Raw genomic sequence first — 20,331 nt, 5'->3', positions numbered from 1 at the left:
CTGCCGCTCTCCCAGGTAGAGGGAATGCAAACAATGCTGGAGAGCTGGTGTGGTGTCTGTACGCACGGCTTTCCAGATGCTTCAGCTCTGTAATGCTGCCACTTGGCTCCCACTGTCGTGTGTGTGTGTGAGCGCACTGTACTGTGTGTACACACAGTCTGTATGTATATATAGAGCGCTATTTTTAAAGCTGAACCACGAATAGTAGAAACGTGGCCTAAAACAGTCCTCGCCTCTGTTGCCATTCCTGCTCTGCTGCTGCCTTCTCATTCATTCATGAGCGAGCATGAATATGCAGAATTACTCAGCTTTCTCTCTTTTTTTTACCCCCCCGAAGTTTGAAAATGATATTTAACCCCTCCTGTATTTTTCATCAGACACTGTAGCAAGTCGCAGACCTCCCTCATTTCATGGTCAGTTAGACGCTCGGCTGAATTCGACACACATTTTTACACTCCTCACCTTTCTCGCATGGAAACATGGAATTAGGTCAACTTAGTTAATAAGGCGTGATGTCATTACTGAGCACAAAGCTGAATTGGCCAGCTTGTCGTCAGTGGCGTCACATCTAACCTGACTGTGGACAATCATGATGTCAGAAGTGCAGAAAATCACTGCAAAAACTTTGCTTGCTAACACAAAGACAAAAAGGCTTCAAACTGTGGACGATTTTAATTCTCTGCAAACAGAACAGGAAAATGTCTCATGACAATTTTCTTTTTAAAAAGTAAAAATATCTGTTTCCAAAGACGCCTGATACCTTAAACTGTGCTCAGTGTGTGTTACAGAGAAAGGATTAAATATCTGCTGATGAATAAACACACGTTCGGCTTCTGGCTCCATGTTGAATATTCCATTTTACTCAGTGTTTCTTTTCAGTTCCATCTCTCACATATCTTGAATGTAGAATATTTCCATCCATGTACTCACAGCTCTCCTTCTGCCCTGCCACTACTGATTGAGATCACGTTAAACTCAGACTAAAACCTGTTTCCTGTCGGGAGAGCAGCACAGAACATGATGTCTCTTCTGAAATGGAGAATATGTAGAATCCCCATCCTCGGTGACTCCTCTCTCTCTCTGCTCTGCTTCGATTGGGGAATCACATTCGGCGTGTCAGGCGGGCCCCGGCTCGGGCAGCCGGATGCCGCGGGCGACCAGCAGATCAGTGATGTGGCGGTGATGCCTCTAATGAAGCTGACACAGCACAGCCTCCCTCCTCGCGGGCCCCCGAGGGCCTCCTGCTCTGCATGAAGCTCCACAAACACTCCCACCCACCCACCCCTTCATGTTTCAGCCTAACGTGCTTCTGATTTGACGGCGCCTCAAATGCATGGCTGCATCATTTATTCTCTCGCTGTATACGAGGGGTCAAGGCAGATACAGTGTTTGTAGTAGCTAAAGTGGGTCAGGGTATACAAACAAAGCTCTCTGCTGCTTTTCAGAGTTTCTCTCAGTCTCATGAATGCTTCTGTGTTGTGTTTCAGGAGCTGCCCAGCTGAGGTGAAGGGGAGGGCAGAGGACCCCAGTTCAGCCTGAGTGTGGATGACCTTCCCCCCCGGAAACAGGACCATGATCTGAAGAGGGCGCCACACGCCAAACCCTGTTCTTCCTCTCCTCCTTCTCCCTATCTTTTCTTTTTTTTTCTTTTTTAAATTAACGCGGTGACAGCCGTCCGACTGTGTGCACGGAGAGGACACGCTGACGGAGATAAGACACTTCAAGAAGGAAGAAACACAACGACAGCCACCCGTGACCTCTGACCTCACCACTCCCCCAGGCCCCTCCCACCGCAACACCGGAAACATGGGGAGGAAAAAGATTCAGATTCAGAGGATCACTGACGAACGCAACAGACAGGTTAGCACCCATTAATTCAGATTGTTTAATCACTCTTTCAGCTCATCTGCATCAGTGATCAGCCTGATTACAGCATCACAGAGACAGGTGACAAATTAAAGGGAAGAAATTAAACAATAAAAGTAATGAATGCAGATGCTTCATACAGTAATGCTGCCGTAAGAAGTAAATGATGGCTGGGAATGATTATAGCAGCAGCCAACACCAACGTGCCAAACACCGCAGTTCCTCGAGCGGCCACTTGAGGCTGACTCCATAAGCGAGTCAGTCCCCATAGAGCCCCATGTTAAAATGTCCAACTTTACAGCAGAAATAAACACGTTTCCAGCCTTAAAGTGATGCATCATGAGGGGCGTGGCCTCTTTGAGTGACAGGTGGGAGCTCCTTCGGTCGCTGAACGTAACCTCTTGACTGTGTTTGTGCTGCTGGAACCTTGTGGAGATTCTTTAATGCAGAGATCAGACAGATAATCTGTCTTACTGTGAGGTTCATTATATGTTTGCACTAATAGCAGGTACGATGTCCATGCACACTGCACCTGGCTTGTTCAGTGTTCGTCACACATTGATTGATGTGTGACGGCCTGTGCATGTGAGTCAGGATAGTTGTCGGCCTTTCCCGGCAGAGAAGACGGCGTGCTGAAGTGATGAGAGGCGAGCTTAGCGGTATTTATCGTAGCAAACTTGCTGCTCGATCTCGCACGTCTTTGCAGGGCGAGTGAGCGGGGAGTTTGCTGAACAGCTCTGGTCAGGTACCACCTCAGATAGAGTATAATTCTGCTGTAAACACTGTTGTTAACAAGCTAATTAGCCAGCTAATGATTTAAACTAAAACTTTGGCAATTTAGCAGACGGTTAAACGCCTCTCCGGCTCCAGCCCAAATGTACTTCTGGCTCCAAACAAACAAAGATGGCGGCTGCCACAATGCCAAACTTGAGATGTATGTTTAACTGACTTAAAGTCTCAGTCGTCCTTTGTGCTCAGATCTAACAGAGAATCGTTTCCACTCCTCCACAGTGCAGTTCAACTCCTGAGATAAGAAGTTCCCACAGGGATCTTTGGTGTTTTCTCCTGTCCCGTGTAGCATGACCAGCACAGTGGCTGTCCTCTCAGCTGTTCCACAACAGAACAATATAGCAGCATCGTGTTTTATGAGGCTCGCATGACTCTGCAGAGCGATCATGGGTTCTCTTCTTCCCTCCAGTGAAAAAGAGCAAGAAAGTGTGATATCCCCCTGAAAAACAGTGCATCAGCCCCTCTGGTTACATCAGCTGCATTGTCAGAGAGGATGAAAGGGTAAATGATCCATCTAAAATGAGTCAACTGGTAAATGGGCTTCGCTCCATTGAGCAGATTGAGTAATGGATTTGACGTGCCCACCTTCAAAAGCAGAGGAGCGAGGAGAAAAACAAGACGAGAGAGCGGCGGAGAGGGAGAGAAACAACCTGAGCGGGGTGAGAGCGAGCCGGCCGCGGGGTTTGGAAAATCATCCTCAGTTTTCTCCTCATCAATCTGAGCAGGTCGCATTTCCATAAAGGAGAACAAACGGCGCCTGCAGGGGGTCAGCAGCGGAGTATGATGGCTTGTTATTCATCAGTAAAGACATGAAGGGGTGAGACAGGCTCTGCTTAATGGAGCCGGCTTTGTATCAGGTGTCGAGCAGTCTGTCAATAAGGTGATGCTCTGTGCAGTGAAACACGGTCATCGTGTCAGAATCAAAGATTGACCGCGATCAGCTGATTAACAAGCAGGGGATGCTTTCTTAATCACCGTGGCGATGCGACGGGTGGATGACATATTGATGCTTGTATTGAACCAAAACTGCTCCCAGCTTTTACATTTATTCCTCTGTTTATCTGATCGTCTAATCCAGAGCAATTTACACAGTGAAATAGGATTCAGCTCCTCTGTCGGCAGAATTCAGAACAAGTCTGCCGTCTTTGAAGTGGAACAGAGTATTAAGCTGCTGAAGAAATAAGTGGTTTTTACACGCTTGCTCGGCGTTGCTTCAGCTAATGAACAGTGCAGCTCCTGAAAGGAAATCAAATGAATTTTTGGAGTACATGCAGCCCGTCACCCTCCTACGTGTTGATTCAGAGATGCTGCCATAAGCTCGGCAAAATAAACAGCGTTCAGAGTGTGGGCCCCGGCTGGAAACACGACAGCATCTCAAATACCACATTTCTTTGTGAGACAAAGCTGCAGGAGAAAGAGCAGCGAACATGACTGCGAGTGTTTGGATCGATCTGATGGGCTTTTTATTTTTGGAGAGTGTTAGTCACATCGCAGCGAAGGGGTTGACATTTCTTTGACACTGTGACCCTGCAGGCTGGAGGAGGTGAGGAACATGAACACAAGATGCATTTAATGCCAAGTTAAGATGTACGAATCATCCAGCACAAGGCGAATGTGCATTAAACATCATTTTAGGCTCATTTGAGGATTCAAGGGTTTCAGCTTTAAGAGGGTAACTCAGCGGCCATGACAGTGGGGCCGAGGACGGCCAGGACTCTCCTCCCTCCTGCTTCCTTTCAGTAGGCATGGCCAAGATGCTGCTTCCTCACGGACATGGACACAGTCATGATTTTGTGCCGTAATAACAAATTTAGCTACAGGAGATTGAATTAGCTGGCAGCTGCAAAACAGGCTGTAATGACTGCAGCACGAGAACAGGAGCCCGATCAAAGTACAGCCACTAAAAAGGACAATTTTTTGTAACTTTTCAGAATATTTCTCTTCAGCTAAAAACCTTTTTTTAAATAAACACAGCCGCTGCAGTGCTCTCTCCTGAAAGCCACCAGACTCCATGGACAAAACCACTAATTTTACCTGGCAGGACTCAGGAGTCGCTGGTCTACCGTGTCTTTGAAAGGTGACTTTGTTTGTTATTGTGTGACTTTGGTGTTTTAAATGTTTAGTTCAGGTCCAACAAAATGTTTCTGTAACACAAAAAAACAAACTAAGAGACCCAGCGCAAGGAAAGGCAGCGACCTTGCTCTGAAACGTAAAATTAGTGTTTTTGTCAATGGAGTCCGGTGGCTTTAAAGAAAGTTTGTTTCTGGTACCAAAAGAAGTATCTTAGACTTGAACAAAAAGGTCTAACTCTGTAGAAACTGGAGCTAAATCAAGAACCAGTTCTTTGCAGCCAAAGAACCGTCTCTCAAATGGAAAGAAAGGTTCCAAATCGGCACCAAAACTTTGTTGGTCAAGAAAAAAATGGGAATTTAAATTCCCAGTGCACCTGTGTGTCTGTGACACAACTCCCATGTTCTGCACGGTTAAATTGCTGTTATTTTCTATGGAGTCTGGTGGCTTTGAAGAGAGCAATACATTTAATATATAATATATATAATATATAATATAATAAAATAGAAATAAATAATTTTACTCTCTTACATTTAGGTCCATCTCTGCAGGGGTCCTTTCTGTAATGTTGTCAGACAGTCAGTGGAAAAGCAAGAACTTATAGTGGACGGACTTTAATCAGAAGCATTTTCCACTTCTGGAGTAAAAACATTAAAACCTAAAAATGTGTGAAATTAGAGCTTTAAAGGTTTAAATTGCTGCAGTTTCCCTTTAAGTGTTACCGAGTTACAGATCAAACAGGATCACACACTGTAGGCACACACACTTCAGATCACGCCTCCAGTGATGTCACTGCAGGTGTTTTAATGTGTAATGGAAATAATGTTGCACAAGGGACGACAATAGCACCATTAATCCCCGGTGCACCTGGTTGTCTATGACGGACACAGAGGAGGCTGTAAAGTTGCCACTGTTAGCCAACTTCAGTCATCACTCGAGCGGAGAGCGCCCGAGCAGCCTACAGACTTTAGTCAAGCTGCTGTAGGTCGCTATCGCCCCGCTCTGCTTCCATCGGTTAGCTTTGTGCTCTGCAAAGTTTACATCCTGTCATTCTGCATTGCCCTGTGAACAACAACGCAGCAATCACTCCACTGCTGCCCCCCAAAACAACATGCAATGTTTTTATAATTAACCCTGTACATCATCATCATCATCATATGCTGATTTGGTAGACATCACACAACCCTCGTCCATAGATTGGTCCCTTTCATATCCACCCAAGCTTTGGATGGCCCAACTGTCAGACACCCGTCTTTTTTGTCCGTCTTTGCAACTTTTTTTCAGGATATCATAAATAAAATGTTGGGAAGTTTTGTAACTCCTCAGTCTCCATGAGGCTCTACACGTCTGTCCCATAAAAATAAGGCTTTAATGGCACGTAGACTTTTAAGAGTTCAATTTATCAAGTTGCAAAAGAAGTTGAATCCATCACTCGTGTCTTCTTCACCAGCTATGCCTTCACATTGATCTTTAAAAGCTTGACTGTTATCAACAGTATCTAGTTGGAAGCGTTCAGACCTGCTGGTGCGAGCGAGACTGTAAGCTAGCAAAGAGAGAGAGAGAGAGAGATTGTAGCTACAGGAAACAGCGAGAGGAGGTTGCGGTTGTCAGTGGTGGTTTCCTCATCCATCTGCCACACCACCGCAACCTCGCCAAGACACACGCAGTCAAACACACACGCACAAATCAAACCACTCGCCCCCTTTCTTCCTCTCTTTCTCTCCTCACTGAGGCTGTCTTCAGTTTCCATTGGTTACCTGGCATTCTGCTCTTAATGTCAATTACCTCCAGCTTGTTTATCTTTTGTGGCAAACACCGGGACGCGGAGTCTCTTACCCCGCCGCCCACTTTCTCTAAGAAAAGACGAAGAAAGAAAAAGCTGTTTTTCTTTCTTTATCGGGATGTTTGGAGCGCTCGTGTTTGTTGTTGGATGACCTTATAATTTGTTAGCAGGGCAGTTGTTGTTTGCAGAGGCTTGTCTCTTCATCACCGACCACTCGTCATCCTGCACAGCCGTAATTTCCTCCCTTTCCAACATCGCAACATAATTCATCTGCTCATTCTGTGAGAGAGAGGAGGAGAGGAGGAGGGGGGGTATGTAGATAGGCAGTGAGATAAAGACAGGAGGGGAGAGGGAGGGAGCGAGGGAGGTAAGATGATGGCAGCAGTGTGTGATGAGGTGGGAAATGGGGGGCGGAGGGGAGGCAGGAGGGGAGTCGGTTGCCCATGGATACGACCCCGATATAATTTGATTTGTGGCAGCAGGAAGCAATGAGTGAGCGAGCGCGAAAGGAGGGAGGGCGGAGGGCGGGTGGGGGGGGGGGGGGGGAGGATGTGGAAAAAAAGCGACAGAGGAGAGAGGAAGAAAAAACGAGGGCGAGAAAATGAGAGTCGAAGGAGGAAGAAAGAGAGAAGGAGGGATGAGAGAGGCTTTAAAAAGAAAAGAGGAGAGAGATGATGGGGAGATTGTGTGACGGAGAAAGATGGAGAGATTGAAGGTCTCACACGGCTGCTTCTCTAGCTTTCATCTTGATGTCTCTATCTTATCTCTACCTCTCTATCTTCTCCTCTCTTCTCTTCTCCTCCCTCATTCGATTCTTTTCAATTACGCTCAGTACAAACCTGCGCTGCTGGCAGAGCCGCCTGCAGCCACACAAACACAGCCTGTATCGGTGCAGGTAAACCATACAAACATTTGTGTTAATCATTCTAAAATCAATATACCATTAGTACATTTGCAGACAGTATAAGTACAGTAGAGAATAATAACCATAAAAAGAAAGTCAGCTCGTGTCTGCCTCTGAACTCTATTTAACTTCTCGGTGAAATCGGCTGTTTGCTCGTTCTAAAAACAACTGTTAAGCTGTAATTCTGCTGCCCTCAGACCTGCTACCACGCCTTTTCTCATAAGGTTTGCTCCAACAGATTGCTTCAGCAGACACAAAGCAGGCTGTAAAGTTCCCCTTTTCAAAGTTTGAAAATTGCTGTAATAGATTGCTCGAGGCTGCAGCCGCAAAACAGGCTGTAAAGGCTGCAAAGTAATCCTCTGGGCCGAAGTTGCTGAATCAAAGTACGTCCACTAAAATTGTCTGACCACATTACAGAAAACTTCCCAACAGAGATAGATATTTTTGTATAAGAGTAAGATGCTTTTTTAAACCACAAACCGCCCTTACGTCGCTCTTTTTAAACCCACCAAACTCCATTCAAAAAAACAGCAATTTTGCCTCACAGAACATGGGAGTTGCTGTCTAACCCTTCTAGTTAATTTTGATTAAAGGAAGACTTTGGTGTTTTAAACTGCTAGTTTGGATTCAATACTTTATTTATGTAACACACAATAACATCAAAAATCGAACCGATCGAGGCAGCGTCAGAGCAGCAGCTCCTGTGTTCTGCAGGGTTAAATTAATTTTTTAAAAAAATTAAGTTTTTTTTAATGGAGTCTGGTGGAGTTTAATACAGCGATGTAACGGCTGTTTCTTGCATGAAAATAATAATCTTCCTCTGTAACAAAAAGGTCTATCTCTGTAGGGAACCTTTCTGTAATGTTGTCAGACTCTTAGAATAACAATCTGAGCCTGTCAGTGAAAAAAATTTTAGTCGACTGACTTTTATCATAAGCATTTTCCCAAAGAAATCGTCAGATCTGTGAAGAGTATGAAGAATATGTGAAATGTGAGCCGAGGTTTAAATTGCCGCAGTTTCCCTTTAAGTGTCACAGAGTTACAGGGCAGGTAGGATCACACACTGTAAAGCAGAAACCTCAAAGAATGCTGCACTTCAGGTGATGTCACTGCAGGTGTTTTAGCTGTTAATGCGTGATGGAAAATGTGTTGATGTCACTCGTGGGCGTGGCCTGACGAGCGGCATGCTAGAAACCTTTCTGCCTCCTTTTTTACACCTTCAATTAATTTCAGCACGCCATCTGTGCTCCCACTTTTATTTACTCGCCTTCTTCCATGTCAAACAGCAGATATTGTCGCAGTACCTGAAGATTCTCTTTCTTTTCTCTTGTCTTAATCTTTATCTCGCTGTGTTGGTGTGTGTGTGTGTGTGTTTGTGTTTGTGCAAGCCTGTGTGTTTAATCCAAACAAAGCCAAATCTCCCCGGATTGTAAATGCCAGTTGGTTATAGCAGGGAAGCGCTTCTGAAGCCAACCAACAGACAACAAGGGACCCTGTGCTTCAGCAACACTCTCAGCTCTGTTCTGCTTGTTCACAACTGAGGGGGCTCGTACAAGTGTGTGTGTGTGTGTGTGTGCGTGTGTGTGTGAGAGGAAAAGAGGAAAACAACGTGTGACAGAAGGAGAGTGTGGAACAGAGAGCGGGAGAGAGTGTGTGACATCGAAAGAGAGCATGGAAAAGAGCATAACAGAGTGTGAAAACGACAAGGAGAATGAGTGTGGCAGAGAGACGAGTGTGTGTGTGTGTGTGTGTGTGTGTAAACTGTGCTGAGGACTTGAAAGAGAGCATGTTCAGACACTCTGTCTAGAAGTCTGTTTCCTCAAACACACAGTACTTTCATACGATCAGTCCCGTCCTCACTGCAAACCATCAGTCTGCGTGCAGGAGTGTCAAACAGTGATTCAGTCGTCACTGGTGCACGAAATCACTGCTCACCTCTCTGTTCTAACTCTAGACGGAGGGATAAAGGGAACAGGTATGTTTCCAAAATGTCAAACTATTCCTTGGCATCCTGCATGCTCCTGTCTTTTGCATTTTCTTTAGTACCTAACACACCAATCCATCCTTTATCTATACGGCTTATCGTGTTCAGGGTCGAGGGGAGGGCTGGAGCCTATCCCAGCCGTCATTGGGAGAGAGGCGGGGTTACACCCTGGACTGATCGCCAGTCAATGACACATAGAGACAGACAACCTTTAAAACTCACAGGCAAATTTAGAGTCACCAATGAAGCTAACGAGCATGTCTTTGGACTGTGGGAGGAAGTACCCGGAGGGAAACACGCATGCACGAGGGAGAAAGAAAGGTCCACCACGTCCGAACCGGGAACCTTCGAGCTGTGAGGAACAACTGCAGCAGAGTGCAGCCCCCTAATGCACCCATAACTGATTTAAAGGGACAGATTTTCATACAGATTTTACGTCCAAAATGTGTCGTATCGAGCTACAAGAAGAGGAAAATCTGATTATATTTTTTTAACTTAAAAAGTTTGTTTCCTTATTGACTGTTTAATGTCTGCAAAATGTACGACTCATATTAACCGTCCGCTCTGCTGGCAGCGTCTGTTCTGGAGAATATCAGGAACTAAACTGTAGCTGAAGTTGCATTTTGAGACCTTAAATCAAATCATTTTATTAAGTATTCAGACTTCTTTATGGTCCTCTGGTTGTCTGAATGAGGAAGGAGAAAGATAAGTCACTGAGCTCTGCATCACAACGTTTGCCGTCCCAGAGAGAGTCTGAGACAGCAGAAAAAATGTCCGTAAAAAGGTTTAAAGTCTGGTTTATTTAATCCAGTTTTGAGGGAAATTAAGAAAGTTATCGTTCTGTGTATTTTGCAACTTGCACATGTGTACATTTCTCATTCTTTAAGGTTCACACGCTGCAGGTCAGCATGAAAAACTAGACCCCTGAGAATTAAAAACTCTGATAAAAGGTGTCCGTCATCCTCGCATCCAACCCTGTTTTAGGGTTTATAACACGTGAGGCGAAGGCTGATTGCTGCTGTAGAGAATTACACTTTCATTTGTTGTCGTAAAAAATGGGTGCAGTGTTTTCTATCATTAAAAATTAAACATCTTTTCTCCTCCTCCAGGTGACGTTCACCAAGCGGAAGTTCGGCCTGATGAAGAAGGCGTACGAGCTGAGCGTCCTGTGCGACTGCGAGATCGCCCTCATCATCTTCAACCACTCCAACAAGCTGTTCCAGTACGCCAGCACCGACATGGACAAGGTCCTGCTCAAGTACACCGAGTACAACGAGCCGCACGAGAGCCGGACCAACGCCGACATCATCGAGGTAAAGCGTGGGAGGAGGGGGCGTGTAACGGGAAGCACTGTGTCCTATCTGTCTGAGTGTGATGGTGACGATGATTTGACAATGAGACGTCTTTATTTGTTCTTACGTTGTCTGTCTGTGAAAGCTGCGATCTCAGGTTGACGTGTTCTTGATTACCGTTTCTCTCGGTCTTTGTTGGTGCTTATTTTCCACTTGGTGTTTATTCTCCCCAGTGGGATCATTAAGGTTCAACCTAAACTAATTTAATCTTGTCCCTTCAGACTCGTTCAGACTTAATTAAGTCTAGTCAAGTCTATCAAGTCCAGTTTGTTGCAGTCTTCACTCCTTAAATGAGCACGAACTGGTTCCCAGTGTCCAGGATGATCGGCAGTCAGGCCTCGAATCTCAGGAATATAAATGATTGAAAGAAAGGTTTTATATCTGTAACTGTTTCAAACATGAGCTGGCCTCCATCAGTCTCCTGGCGCCGATCTGGACCGGTAAATCAGAGCGTTAAAACGGAGCATTTAAGGACATCAGAAGGAATATGATCCAGCTTAATAAAAATGTATAGAGCGATCCCTGCAAGCTAGTTCAGACAGGCACCTCGAGCTGCATGATTTCACACCTGACATGCGTCATTCTCCACAATCACCTGACAAACACTTCCTTGTAGCGTCTGTTTAAGCTGCCAGGTCACCGCTCTCTCCCCCTCTGCTCTGTCTGTTGCCTCCGCTGCCCTGCACCAGCACTGCGCTCACACTTTCAGCCCCACCGCCACCCCGGCATCCACCTGCAGGCTCCGGCTACGTTAGATATTATCACATCACTCCTCACATGTCTGCATGTAAAATAAATCTGCGAGGAGCGATGAGGTCGGAGCCGAGACGCCAAACACGAGCTGTGTTCTGCTGCTGCAGGAAACATTTCTAACCGTCACAAACGTGAGCTGTCAGACTGAAATAGAGTTGTGATTTTATAGAGTATGCAGCGATCTCCGGCTCCTAAAACACTCCGCTCCGGTGACGTCTGAACAGTAAATTCATCAGATACATTGCCCCATATATTATTCTCCGAGCTGCTGTAGCCCCCTTTTTTTAAGAACCCTTGTTACCCAGTTTTTCATTGGAAAGCAGAAGTGAGTTGCAAACTTCTGTCCAAATGCACAGACCAGAAAAAAACGAGTGATGCACAGTGTGCGAAACTTCCGTTACAGATACAAAACCTGATAAAATCCCAGATAAACCCAGCCGGGTTCTGTTTACCTCCGGCATTTTTAGTTTGTATCGATCTTTAAGCAAAAGATCCGTCGAGCTTTAAATCCTTTGAAAGTGTTTTTTAGCTGGTTTTAAGTCCCACATGTTGTTGTGTTGTCTGCTGCAGATAGGCCCCACAGTCACCAGAGTTTACAACCTTTGAGGTCTTATTTGTTTATGTACACAGCTGACTTAACAAACGCTACATGTAACCCTAAACTCCTCTTACTGCTGCTGTAGAACGCTGTGTGTTCCAGTCCAGTCTGGAGTCGTTGAGTCCGGTCTATCCCAGTCTTGCTCATGGCTGTACTCTGGGCTTTATGCCTGTTAGCTTGCAGGGAGGGCAGAGGTAGGGACAGCTGGGCCTCCCCCCTCCTCCGCCCATCTTACCCCTCTGGCATCGGCCCTGTCGTTGCCCAGAGACCTCTGCAAACACAACAACAACAGAAACAAGCCAAATGACGACGCCTGGAACCAATTGGAAACCACCTCGGCACAAAATGGCCACCGGATAAATGGAGAGGCTGTCAAGAGGCTGAAATATAACATTAGCTCATTTGCATATTGACTAGAGGAGAGGTCAGCAGTGAGGTGAGCAGAGGAGGTGCGAGGGCAATCATTTAGTTCCGTTTTTATGTTTTTGTAATAGGAATACATTTTTCCTCCGAACGTCTTCCCTCCCTGTGGGAAAAAGCTTCGCTGGAGCTCGTCAGGCGAGCGCGGAGCACATTCACATGCCTTGCTGACCCTTTTACACATAATGGCCCTCTCATGAATTGAACACGAGATGGTTAGGTATGATTCAGCGAGCCGTGTACTCTGCAGCGCAGCACTCAGGCTTCATATAGAACCCGGACTTAAAGCTGGAGCTCTGACAGTGTTTTTTAACACTGCAGGAGGTCATGATCGGTCAGCTGCAAACACCGTCACCATGAAGTCAGCAGCACGTATTTAGTGTCATGATGAACGTGCAGATTAAAGTCTTCACAACCTGTAAGGACTAAAAATGGCACGAGCAGCATTTAAGAGGAATAAGAAGGCTGCATCGCCAGCTCATAATTTGATGTATTTTTGATCAATAGATAATTTTCAGATCGAGAGATATTGTCTAATTGGCCGTGTGATTTTGGAATAAATCTATTATTTCCACATCTGTAAACAGAGACAAATTGCATTAAAGCAGAATTCAGATTTTTAACCTTTTAACATATTTGTTTATATTTTTGGAGCTAAATGCTCGCAGGTACAAAATGTTTCAACATTGTTTGGACAGTTTTGGCAGGCTGTCATTGCTGCAACATAATCCTCGGATGCAAATGCACCACATCAAAGTATGTCCACCAAATTGTATTGCTATTTATTGTTATTCTAAGTGTCTGACAACATTACAGAAAGGATCCCTGCAGAGATTTACAGAGACAGGTGAGAATAGGTACAATTATTTTGGAATTGCTCCAGGACATTCCTAAAGCCTGCAGCCACAAAACGGGCTGTAATAGATCCTTGATGGATCAAAGGTCAAAGTTCTTGTTGTTTCCACTGACAGGCTCAGATTGTTATTCTAAGTGTGTGACAACATGACAGAAAGGATCCCTACAGAGATAGACCTTTGTGTTACAGAGGAAGATGATTGTTTTAACCACACACAGACGTTACATCGCTCTCTGCACACACACCAGACTCCATTGATAAAATCAGTAATTTTACCTCGCAGGACGCAGGAGTTGCTGCTCTACAGCTGCCTCAATAGTTTAGTTTATTTTTGTTTTTGAGCACCTTCATCTTTTTTTTTAGTTGATCAGCACTAAATTGTGTGACACACACTGACACAAACCAACCAACTGATCAAGGCAGCTACTAACTCCCCTAGACTAATTCCCTTGTTCTGCAAGGTAAAATTGCTGTTTTTGTCAGTGGAGTTTGGTGGATTTGAAGAGAGCGATAAAAACAGCTGTTTCTGGTTAAATTAAGCATCTTCCTCTGTAACAAAAAGGTCTATCTCTGTAGGGACACTTTCTGTAATGTTGTCACACACTTAGAATAACAATCTGAGCCTGTCAGTGGAAACAACAAGAACTTTAAGTGGACGACCTTTGATCCATTACAGCCCGATTTGTGTCTGCAGACTGAAGCAATCTCCTGGAGTAATTCCAAAATTATTGTACCTATTCTTACCTTCCCCAAAATATGTAAAAGTAGAGCCCAGCTTTAAAACTGCTGGAGTCACCCTTTAACTAATAACCCTTTAACTAGTCGGTCATGATCTGAAATGGAGCAGAGGAATAACAGTGATTACAGTGGGAGTGAATCCTCGGGAGTGCTGTTATCAGCTGCTCCTAAACTCCTGCATGAAAGCTGAAGAAGGTAAAATATTCAGACAGAATTAAATATCAATTGCAGCTTTTTGTTCTCGGCCCGTTTTTTATTCTCTGCCTTTATGAAGAAAGCAAACCTACCTGTGTCTCTGGAGCGGTGAACTCTAACACTAAATGATGAGTTTTATTTCCCGCTTTTCAGGCAGTTTCATCAAATGTGTTATTGGAAGAAGCCCAGAGGCTTCAAAGATTGTTTGATTCATCTCATAAACCCCTGAGAGGCTCCTCTGACCTCTAACTCCTGCTTCAAGGCATCATTCTTCTCCATGTTGTCTGAAGCCATCCACAAACATCTAAATCAATCGCTAGCTAGTTTGCTGGAGGGGTTTGAAATACAAACGCCTTTCACTGCAACTTTTCCAGGAAGCCAGGAACCTTTCCCGGAGAAGTCGACTTAAAGAGAGCCGAAGTCACTGCCAGGCTCAACATTTTATCTTTCTGCACAAGGCTTATGGAAAATATGTTTTTTAAGGGCTGGATAAACAAATACCAAACCAGATAATAGATACAGAGTGAACAACTCCGCACCCTGCTGAGAACAGACCCTGGACGTTTGGCTTTCGAATCATCAATAAGGCTCTTAAAATTTGTCTGACCCCTGAGAACGTGCCTGCTCTGCGGGTCGTACTTCCAAAAGACTCAGGATCAATTTTCTGAGAAAAATCGCAAATTTGTGAGAAACAAAAACTAAAAAAAATTATTTTTATAGGAACCTGTTTGAGCTGTGAATAAAGTAGGTTGGGGTTCACTGCCCCCTCCCTCTAGATTCACCTCTGTCTCTGCACACGAGAAGCAGACTTCATAGAGGGAACGACTGAGCGACCCTCTGCTGCAGAAACACGTTTCTATGCTCCCCGTTTAAATCAGGTTCCCGTCATTTTGTTGTGTGGATGGAGGCTTAAACAACGAACCACCCCGAGGTTGTGACTGACGACTAGATTAAGTGGGTGGACGTCCAGAGAGGATTCATGCACACATTTCTGACTTTATTTCCTCACAAATTTGCCATTTTTTTCTGGCAAATTTACGACTTTAATCTCAGAATTTTCTAGTCTTTTCTCTGAACGTTGTTCTTCTCCTCCGGCTGCTAATACGCTGCCACAATTGTACAGCTATTGGTAAAAAAAATGACTGCTGCAACTTTGGCTGCATCCTACATTTTTATCTTAAAACTAACTTTTTCAACGTATTATGTCCATATAACTGGCCCCTAAATCTTTTTGGAAATGCTGCTAAGCTAGCTTTATTGCTACAAGCTAGCAGTTAAATTCATCTTTAAAGGAAAAGCTGTTATTGAGACATTTCTGGTCCTGCAGCGTTTTCAGCCCCACTCAGAAAGATGCTGTTCTGGGTGAGAGACTGGTGTCTGCTCACCGGCACGTTCATGCCCAGTGTGCAGGAATGGTCATGTGATGCAGGCTGGTTTGCATAAAGAGGTTTTGAAACGGTGCTTAAATGCTCGTCTGGATTGTTTAAAGCAGTAGTGTGGACTTAGCCTTATACAGCATTCATTCACACCTGAATGAAATGCTGGTTTCTAGCTGTATCGTGTTCAGAAAAGGACCTTTTACAGATGTGTTCGGGTCGTGAAGTGTGCTGTGTTTTAAATGTCTCATTGTTTGCCTTGGCCTGGCCCTCACACGGAAATGAGACCGCGTGAAAGGGACTTCTATTTCCTTGAGGCTTTATGTTGTTACCTCCAATGAGATTTAATCCAATAATGGATAAAGTCCAATGAGGGCTGAAATCTCACTGAAAGTGTCAGCGAAGCACTTTTGGATTCGAGTGGGCGGAAGCTGAGACTGAGGTAGCAGAGTTTGCTGCCATGTTTTTCACCTCCACTGCTCCGTCTGTCACCTCCTCTCCTCCTATCCACTCGTTCCTCCTCTCTCTCCTTCCTCCTAATCTCCTGATTTACTCGGTCAGGACCATTTCTCCCTCCTTTTCTTCACCCTCTCTGTCTGTCTCACAGTGTCAGCAGTAAAGCCTTTCTGTAGGCTGTATCTCCAGCTGCAGATGGCTCTTAAGTGTATGCAAGTGTGTGTGTGTGTGTGCGTGTGTGTGTGTGTGTGTGTGTGTGACAGGGCGTTGGGCTGCTTCGGGCCACATCAGCTCAAGCTCCACTGGCCCTGTTTGTGTGCGTACATGTGTTTGTGTTTTCAAGTGTGTCACTCTGTCTCTTCCTCTCTCTTTATGTGTGTGTGTGTATGTGTGTGTGTGTGTGTGTGTGTGCATCTCTCTCTGTTTGCACGCTCTGCAGTGGCCCATGAGAACGCCTCATACAATATTCAGGCCTGGTGAGCCTCTCGGTTGTGTGTCTGTCTATGTGTGTGTCCTACATGGGAGCTTCCCTCCTGCACCCGCCTGTATACTTCACCCCTCACACACACACACACACACACACACACACACACGTCCTCTCTCTGGGCCAGGAGGCATTTAGTAACTTTCTCCAGTGTTTGTCCTTAGCCGTCCCCTCCGCCAGATGTGCTGCAGCACCTCCTTGCTAAGCGGGTGTTAGCATCATCTGCGCCGACCGTTTCCTTTAATCCTTATTATTTTGCATTCGCGGTGACATTTGGAAACATTAAGACTGGATTAAATCCTTGTGTGACCTGGTAGAAAAACTCTATATCACACTACAAATAGCTGTACCACACTGCAAGTAGCTGCTGCAAAATGCTAATAATATTTAAACCACAGCAGCACAGTTAAAGTTCAGATGTTTTAAGGTAGTTTCTTTCACGTTTCTTCCACTGATTGTCTCAAGTTTTTGGCTCAACAATGACCAAAGTGCTTTTGTTGGTGCTCTTATTGTTTTTTTAGAGATGCATTAAAAATTCAGTCGATTTTTCCTGAACTGCCGGGTGAACACGAAGTTTGTACCCAATGAAACGAAGCTACAAGCTAGCTCTGTGTTTGTGTTTGAATGCTCTGACATTCAGCACTATTAGCTGCTGTAAACGCCGATCAATATCTGCAACAAATCCCTCCCTGCCTCTCTGCTTTTAGAGAAAACACATGATACAGAGTAGTTTGACAATACACAACTTTTGCTGCATTTTAGAGCCACAAAAAGAAAGATTTTTAGAGATGCTACTGACGCCGTTTTAGTCGAAAATCTCCAGGTTGCATTTTGTTTCAGTGTCGTGGAGGAAACAGAGACTTTAAGAAACGTCACAGACAAACACATTTGTTTTAAAACTACAGAATAAAGCCTCCATGTTTTGTTCGGGTCACAAGGAAGCATGGTGTACTTTCAAGGACCGTGACTCTGGTCACATGGAACACTTGACATCAGATGTATGTTCGGGCTTTAAGGGGCGTCCAGAGTGAAAACAGCCAAAGAATGTGAGGACAGCTGAGGCATACCCGGTGACACACAGAGAGACAGGGAGAGAGAGACAGACAGAGAGAGAGAGACAGACAGAGAGAAAGAGAGAGAGACAGAGACAGTGAGAGACAGAGAGAGACAGAGAGAGAGAAAGAGAGAGAGAGAGACAGAGAGAGAGAGAGAGAGAGACAGAGAGACAGGGAGAGAGGATAATTGGATAGTCACAAAATGTGCCCATTTGCCGCTCTGCCTCCGTGAGTCTCTCCAAGCAAGTGCTTTTGAGTATGAATTATGAAGTGTGGATTTAGTCACGCAGGCTCACACACACACACACACACACACACACACACACACATCCATGCACGCACACACACACTCATGTGTTTTGGCCTGTGTATGGTCACCCTGCATGTACTGTACATGCACGCTGCAGCGTCCCTGTATGCTTAGAAGCACTTTAGCTCACATCGAGGTGTGTGTGTGTGTGTGTGTGTGTGTGTGTGTGTGTGTGTGTGTGTGTGTGCGCGACATTCCTTAACTCCAGTGCAATGCTAAGAGGCAGTACATATGCACGCACAGCCTCTCTCCGAGATGCACGTGCTGCTTGACAGTTAGTGTGTGTGTCCAAGTGTGTGTGTGTGTGGGCAGCCTGCCTCTCCTGCCAGAATGTGTTAATCCGCTTGACTGCAGATCCCAATCAGGGCGAGGGAAGGAAGAGAGCGAGGGGACAGAGGGAACACGAGCGAGCGAAATGCTAAAAGAGCGGCGATGAATAGACGAGGAGAGAAGGCAAGATGATGGGCGGAGGAGAGGGGATGCCCTTTTTTTCTTTAAGCAGCTCAAAGACGGCAGAGCTCAGCACGGAGACACTCTGCAGGGCGCTTTGAGGACTCTGGGAACCGCCCCGATCCTCCTGGGTCACAGCCAGGGGAGCCTCGCGTATCACAGGGGATCTCTCAACAGGATTGGCCTCTTAAGTAGCTGAGACTGTTAGCCGCCATGATAGCCACAACACAAACCATACAAGCACAAACTGCCAAACGTTCTCTCCTATTCTCCAGTAGACCCATCCACCCCCTAACCCCCCCACCCAGCAAACACACAGGGTGGATGTGAGGCCTCTGTGACGCTCAGCTAATCCCAACTCTGAAGGGCTCCTCCCAGCACCTGTCACATCCTCAGGTCTTAATCTGGGCTAGACGAGGTCACTGAAAGGCCTGTCTTGAACAAACCTGATTGGTCAGCCGAGGTCAGCTGACCACTCCTGATAGTACTAGTTATAATGTAGTTTAAACAGCCGGTGATCACAGAACTAATGAAGGATTTAAAAACAGCTAGGACAGCGTGCACACTGTGAATAAAATAATCCTGCTAAGCAACATTTAATGTAAACAACGAGAAGAAACAAGATTTCAAATTTCTTTTTATTTTTTGGCCTTTTCTGTATTTACTGAGAGCGAGGACGTGGATAGTGTTGGAAACAGGGAACAGAGAGTGGGGGTGACAGGAGGACTGTAGCTTCTGTATATGGGATGAGCAATTTAACCCCTGAGCTAATATGCAAATCATCTGAGTTAGATGCCTGTATAGATATAGAAATATGGTATGTTGTGATTTGAAAAAGATTATGATACGACACGAAACAATAAGAGGTGACACAATGCGATACGATGCGAAACGATACAACATAATACAACACAAAACAATACGACACAACACGATAGGACACGAAACAATACGAGGTGACATGTTGCGAAGCGATGAGATACCACATGATACTATACAATACGATATGACTTTATACGCATCGATAGGACACGACACAACACGATATGACATGAAACAATACAAGGCAACGCGATACGATACGATATGATACGACACGGTATGATATGATACGATATACTTATATATATATACTGCATATATATACTGCATATATTTTTCACAGTAGCAAAAAATAAAATAATTATTTAATAAGTAAAACATGAAAAGAAAATCCTGTTTTCATGAGTGTATCGAATATGAAGCAAGAATAATAAAAGGCAAATCACACGATAGCACGCAGACATCAGGCTCCATCAATATTTTATAAAACAGAGTCGTGAAGACGTTTCTTTAACATATTTTCTTTCTGTTCTCGGCAGCTAAACACAGTTTAACTCCAGGGCGAGGTTCAAAGCCGAGGCGTCTTTTGTCATCGCCTCCAAACAGAGCATTAAAACATCATGAAGGGTTAATTGGACGTGATTTCTCATCATTACAGCAGCGTTTCTGCTGCGTTTCAAGGTCGAGGAATTCACCAAGAAGTCTGCTGTGGTGACGCGACTGTGCCACACACTTACAGTATTCTGTTCACTATTCACCTCTTTGACCCGTCGTGCAAATTGATTAATAACCCTACAAGGAAACAGGCCCAGGCTCCATTAAAAAGATATTAAGTAGTGGCGCTCCTTGATTGATGAATGAGTGTCTCATTTCCAGACTCCGTAATGTTAAAGAGACTCTGAATGATGGACAGCCCGGCCCCCAAAACACAAACAGAAACAGACATCTTTAAATCAAGTCTGCAGTAATTAATGCAGTATCTATCAGAAATGACCCCCTCCCCACCCCCTTCACTCAGCCTCCATTAGTGCAGGCGAACGTGCACCAATCACGGCCCTGATATTATCTGT

The 20,331-nt window shown here is 45.0% G+C and overlaps 1 protein-coding gene across 6 annotated transcripts in view; it reads left to right on the top strand.

The window, feature by feature from the left end:
* The window catches only part of mef2d (myocyte enhancer factor 2d), a 110,157-nt gene that overhangs the window by 40,832 nt on the left and 48,994 nt on the right, over positions 1–20,331 (top strand). For all 6 annotated transcript variants that reach the window (XM_069655499.1, XM_069655498.1, XM_069655497.1 and 3 more), the window contains exons 2-3: positions 1,488–1,860; positions 10,506–10,709. In XM_069655499.1, the coding sequence (XP_069511600.1) occupies positions 1,807–1,860; positions 10,506–10,709 (258 nt within the window). In that variant the 5' untranslated portion in view covers positions 1,488–1,806. The remainder of the gene's footprint in view (positions 1–1,487; positions 1,861–10,505; positions 10,710–20,331) is intronic.

The sequence above is a fragment of the Semicossyphus pulcher genome, unplaced genomic scaffold (genome assembly GCF_022749685.1).
Source record: "Semicossyphus pulcher isolate SPU_LCO1_2020_fin unplaced genomic scaffold, fSemPul1.0.p SCAF_9, whole genome shotgun sequence".
Taxonomy (NCBI): domain Eukaryota; kingdom Metazoa; phylum Chordata; class Actinopteri; order Labriformes; family Labridae; genus Semicossyphus; species Semicossyphus pulcher.
This window is presented reverse-complemented; position numbering and strand designations above follow the sequence as displayed.